Consider the following 6,086-nt stretch of genomic DNA (forward strand, 5'->3'; position numbering starts at 1 on the left):
AGGTATGGTGGGCAAATGTTGTGTGCAGTGGCTTTGGATGCAGGGAGTCATATCTTTCCGATAGCTTTTGCTATAGTTGACAGTGAAAACCACAATTCCTGGACCTATTTTATGAGAAAATTGAAAGAAACGATTGGTGATGTTGAGAACTTAGCTTTTGTTTCGGATAGGCATCAAAGCATTGTTCGTGCTTTGGATATCGTGTTCCCTGATGCACACCACGGTGCAAGCTACCACCACATTATTATGAACATCAACCACAAGTTCAAGACTGACGTCTTCACGAATCACATTTACACGTGTGCCTACACGTATTCGGTCCATGAATCCTGCGGTTGCACAATATCTTGAGGAAATTGGATTTGAAAAATGGGCCTGGTCGTACTTTCCAAGGGTACGTTACAATGTAATGACGAGCAACTGGGTTGAGAGCTTCAACAACACAACTAAGGATGCAAGAGGCTTCCCGATCACTGCTGCTGTAGCATTCCTGAGGTCCAAAGTCCAGAAGTGGTTTGCTTCACGAAAAGAAAAAGCTGACAAGTGGACGAAACCCCTAGCACCAGAAATGCAGGAGGACTTGACATTGCATTTTGAAAAAGGTCGGTATTTGAACGTTGACTCATGCGGGCCTTACACGTTGCAGGTTCACCTTGGAGGAACAGTTATAACCGGTGGCGTGGTGGACTTGCATGAACATACTTGCACTTGCGGCTTGTTCCAGTGCATGAAGTTTCCTTGTCCTCCCTCATGCATGTGCTGCATCTCAGGAGCGAAGTATTAGCGCATACACACTATGCTCGCCATATTACAAGACTGAATATTGGAGGAGGACATATGAAGGAATAATTATGCCAGTTGGTGACGAGGATGATTGGGAATCGCCTGATGACATCAAGAACATGACAGTTGGAGTGCCTGTTGACAAGCAACCAGTAGGGCGACCCAAGAAGCAAAAGGTTGGAAGAATTAAGAACAACCAAACTGCTTGTAACGGTGAAAGGATTATCAAATCACGTAATTGTAACAAGTGCGGTGCCAAGGGGCACAACAGAAGCACTTGCAACTACCGAGGTTAAAAATGTTATTTTAGTTTATTTGTATCGTGATGTGCTGGACTATTATGTATTGTTATTGAATTAATGTTGGACTATTTTAAACATTAGAATTTGTGATATTTTATGTTTACATAATTATTATGATTTGTTGCATGAAAAAAAGGCGTAAAATTTGTATGAACTCTTAAAAAAACATAAGCATACCAATAAAAAAAACCAGTTACATTGTTATCTTAATAAATACCAAATAAAAAAAAAACACATTTGTTCATGCTAAATTCTGGTAAAATAAATCTACACACCACCGCTCTCTAAATTTCTTCATATTGTCATCGTGCACATTATCAAACGTAGTCTCTAGCATACTATGCTCGATGTGCTCTATCACATACATCCCGCAGTCACCGCTGTATGAGACAATAAAAAGTAAATAAATAAAAGTATGCAAATTAAATTCAAGTTAAATAACAAAAAAATCAATTGTAATTAAGTTACCTTGTCTTTGTCTGTAGAACAACGCCCCGGTCCATGACTTTTGAAGTGAAATTTCTAACCTGGCTCTCTGAGGCGGTAAGTTGAGGCACGAGGATCATGTCATGAGTCTCGAATAGGCTAGTCTGCAGCATCAAAGTTGGTAGTAATTTTTCCCACATTGCCAGGTGACTCTTGAATTCATTCGGGGAAATCGATCCGAGGCTCGAGTCAAATATGTTCAACAACCAATGATCCAGATCTACCTCTAGCGTCACCCAATGTCGCGCCCTATCGAAGTAGAGGGCCATATATATTCTCTCCTTATTCTTCCAACTGGCCAAGAATTGACCTTCATCCCCTCGAATCAAATCTAATATGCCCTCATCCCACTGATAGTTAGCCTGGTCATCACCCGCAGCTTCCCACCGAGCAATAACTCCTGCTGGGAAAATACACGGCATGATGACATATCTATTTGGGTAGACCTCTGGATAAAAGTGTTGTCGCCTCCTCATCAAATGGAATGCCGCATCCAAATGCTAAAACATGAAAATTAAATATATCAGAGATTAAATAAAAAGAGTTAGATAAAGTCTTTAAAAGCAAAAGAAGTAAAAAAGTCTTAAAAACTTACATCGTTCCCAAGCCATATCCTCAGAGTATGTAGTTCGAGGAACCAAGACGAATCGTATCGACCGGTGAAGCACTCTCTCGGGTACTTGTTCCCAATCTGGCCAAGTACCCAACTGTGAAAAGTCCTGAGCAGCTTTCGATCAACCACTCTAAGTGGGCCCGCATTCACGAGTGTCGAAGTAGCCCTAGACTTCTTCTTCATTTCAGTGTACTCAGTGAACCACCTAGGCCGCCTTCTCTTCCTCCGGTTCTCCATGAGTTCTGGAGCTGTCTCTAACACCCGCACCTCAGAATCCTGAGTATCCCCGATGCTGGTGATATTCGTCTTCTCAGGTGTACAGAACATGTCATCATCATCCGGTTTGTAATCATTTGGGCAAATGAAGTCATCTTCCGGTGACTGAGCCTCCTCTTCTGGTTGTGGCTGTGGTTGTGAATCTGCTGTCAGCCTTCCAGGATCCTGTAGGAGCGTCATTATGGTCTTCAACTGATCCATAATCGCTGTTTGTCCTCTTAGCAGAGCGGCCTGCCCTTCCCTCAAAGCAATCTGCCCCCTCTCCACAGTCTCCAACCTTGCCAAAATGGCAGGGTATACTGGATCGCGAGCCTCTGAGGTGCTGGGAATAGAAGCTGACGGGGGAACAGGAGGGTCCTGTGATGCTGCAAGTGGGTCAACACCACACTCATCTGGAACTGAAGCTGCAGATGGGTCAACACCAAACCCATCAGGAACTGAAGCTGGAGATGGGTCAACACCAGACCCATCTGGAACTGCAGGCAGTGCACGTGGTGGAGACGGTGGAGGTGGTGTAGAGTCTTTAAATATTCGGCCTGCCTCCGCTCGTTCTTCCAATGTGGAGGCAAGCTTTTCGGCCTGGCTTCGCAAAGCATCCTGTGTTGGTTGCCCATCCTCACCCAACGCAAGTTCCTCCAAGTCAACAAATAACGGAGGCTGACCCCCGGTTATGTAACTCACAAACTCAACCTCATTGGGCCGAGGACATAACATGGAGTACACTGTCAACTGAAAAATATAACAAATATATTAATATAATATATGGATATTAACATGAATTCAACATAAAGCGTAACAAACTTACATTTTTAGCAAATAATCTGGTCACGTCATCCTTCCCGAGTGTAGTGTTCGGCTTACTCTCCCAGTTGACCATTCTCGGAAAGCGATGCGACCTCCTCACTGCATACTCGTTTCCCAGCTGTAAGATGGCCTCGTATGCCCAATACTGCAACGCTGCAGTATAGCCGTAGGCTGAGTATTTTGCCTCCTTCTGAGTGACTCCCTTCTCAATCTTTTTCAACATCTTATTCTTCACATCCAAGTAGTCCTTGTTACAAGTTTCCATCAGCTTGGTGTAAGAAATCTTTCCCCAGGGGTACTCGTAGAAGAATGGAAGGTTATTAACCATTCTTATCACAAAAGGAGGAACGACAGTCTTCTCCTCCTTACCAGTGAGGACGCCCATAACAAACAAGGCCATCCCCAACTTGTAGACATCATCAGCTTCTGTGCAGCTCTCAAAAACTCTGCACAGTTGGCCGAAGCTGATCGAAGGACTACCGTTAAAATATTCCATAATCAACCGGTCAGAACTTCTTTTTACTTTGATGTCTTCCTCAGTAGGGCCAGGCAACAAGTTTAACCCGGTGACCAAGCCGAACTCCACCCTGCCAAATCTACATCTCTTCCTTCCCACATAGAAATGCACCTTGTCCGGCTTGTCAGATATTTTATTTTGTGAAGCATCAACTGATGAAAAAATGCTCCTGAAAATTGAATGAGCTCTCTCTCGAAAAACTGTTTGAAAGGGGATTCCCTCACCCTGTCCCATAGGTTGAATTCTTCAAATTTAGCCTTAATCTTTGGGTAGTAGTAACTACCCCCGCGCCATGTGATACGGCCTGTGTAATGGTCCGACACTGGAATTATTAGATGTGCAGTTCCCTGAAAAAAAAACAGTAATTAATAATTAATAATAAAACCATAACCAATAATTAATAAAACAATAAAACAATAAAAAATAAAACAATAATTAAAAAATATTAAAACAATAAAAAATAATACAATAATTAATAATGAAACAATAATTAATAAAAAAACAATAATTAATAAAATAATAAAAAATAAAACAATAATATAACAATAATTAATAATTAATAAAACAATAAAAAACAATACAATAATTAATCATTAATAATAAAACAATAATCAATAAATAATAAAAAACAATAATAAATAATTAATAAAACAATAAAAATTAATACAAAAATTAATAATTAATAAAACAATAAAAAATAATACAAAAATTAATAATTAATAATTAGTAAAAAAATAATAATTAATAAAACAATACAAATTAATACAATAATTAATAATTAATAATAAAACATTAATTAATAATTAATAAAAATACAATAATTAATAAAATAATAAAAAATAATACAATAATTAATAATTAATAAAAAACAATAATTAATAAAATAAAAAAAATAATACAATAATTAATTAATAATAAAAAGAATACAATAATTAATTATTAATAATAAAACAATAATTAATTAAAAAATACTTAATAAATCAATACAAATAAAATAATAAATAAAATAATTACTAAATCATTAATATTTAAAAAAACGAAAAAAAAATCAGCTCGGGTCCGATGGGTCCGATTGGCCCGATAGGGTACCCATCGGACCCATCGGACAGAACACAATCGGCCCATACAGAACACACTCCGAATCCAGCCATCGGACCCGTGCCAAACGGACCCATCGGACCCATATCGGACCATCGGACCGAGCTGGAACCATCAGACCGAGCTTCTTCCCCAGATCCGAATGGCCAATCTCACAACACAGTCCCATTTTCACCATTTTCACAGTCGGAATCCCATTTTAACTGATCCGAATCCCATTTTCACAACAAAATTCTTAAATCTAACCAATAATATTTCACAAACAATCCCAAACAAAATAAATCTTTAAACCCTTTCTAAAAAAAACAAAAAAAAACCACATACCTTTGACATTTTCGGAGTGGGTCGGGGTTGCGAGTTGGTCGGGGTTGAGCGTTCGTTGGGGTTCAGCTTCGACGACGGAGTGGTCGGGGTTGAGCTGGGCTGTGTAACAACCGTGGCTGAGATGGGTTTTTTCTTGTTAGGTTTTATGCCCTAAATAAAACTCCATTTCAATGTAATCTATTTTATTCAACATCAATAAAGAAACAGAAGTATTTTTCATTCATTTGTGTATGTTTTGGTTCACTTTATCAATTGCTTGTCTATTTGATTTATAAATTCATCTTAAACCCTTTTCACATACTTGATCATGTTTATTGTGCTGTCATCACATTGGAAAGTAAACATGACTATGTGAATAAAGTTTCCTAGATTTATCAGACACAGGGTTTTACTGATATGATAATCTACAACAAGAGTTTACTTGTATTTGGAGAAATACTATGTTCTTTCCAGAACATTGGTTAAAATAAAGCTCAGGTTGGATGCATGGAGTATGCATCAGAAGGGACCGATATTGAACTTTGACTTAGATTTAATTAAACTTACCGTAAAATCTATTCAAGTCAATATCGCCAAGTTGATCCTAGATCAAATGTTCTTAATCCTGTTATGATTAGGCTCAATCTTGAAAGACTATTCGTGTTCTTTGATTTGTTAGTTAAGCCTACTTTTCGGTCAGGGTGATATGTACATTTTGGGAACACGGTAGTGCAATTGAGTGGGAGCGCTAGCATAAACATGGAATCTATAGCTTCTATCTGGCGAATAGTAAGCAAAGGATGATCTCCTTCGAGCTTGACCAAACGAAAATAAATGGTGGAGATCTCATTTCACATAAGCTGAAATATCATTTATACGGGGTCAAGTGTTTTAAGGATAAAAT

At 38.6% G+C, this 6,086-nt stretch overlaps 1 protein-coding gene across 1 annotated transcript; it reads left to right on the forward strand.

The window, feature by feature from the left end:
* The first annotated feature begins 409 nt into the window (after nt 1–409).
* On the forward strand, nt 410–1,079 carry LOC133036206 (uncharacterized). Its single transcript, XM_061112718.1, has 2 exons — nt 410–646; nt 771–1,079. Exons 1-2 carry the CDS (start codon nt 410–412, stop codon nt 1,077–1,079), a joined length of 546 nt encoding a protein of 181 aa, XP_060968701.1.
* Nucleotides 1,080–6,086: the final 5,007 nt, after the last annotated feature.

This window comes from Cannabis sativa, chromosome 3 (assembly GCF_029168945.1).
Source record: "Cannabis sativa cultivar Pink pepper isolate KNU-18-1 chromosome 3, ASM2916894v1, whole genome shotgun sequence".
Taxonomy (NCBI): Eukaryota; Viridiplantae; Streptophyta; class Magnoliopsida; order Rosales; family Cannabaceae; genus Cannabis; species Cannabis sativa.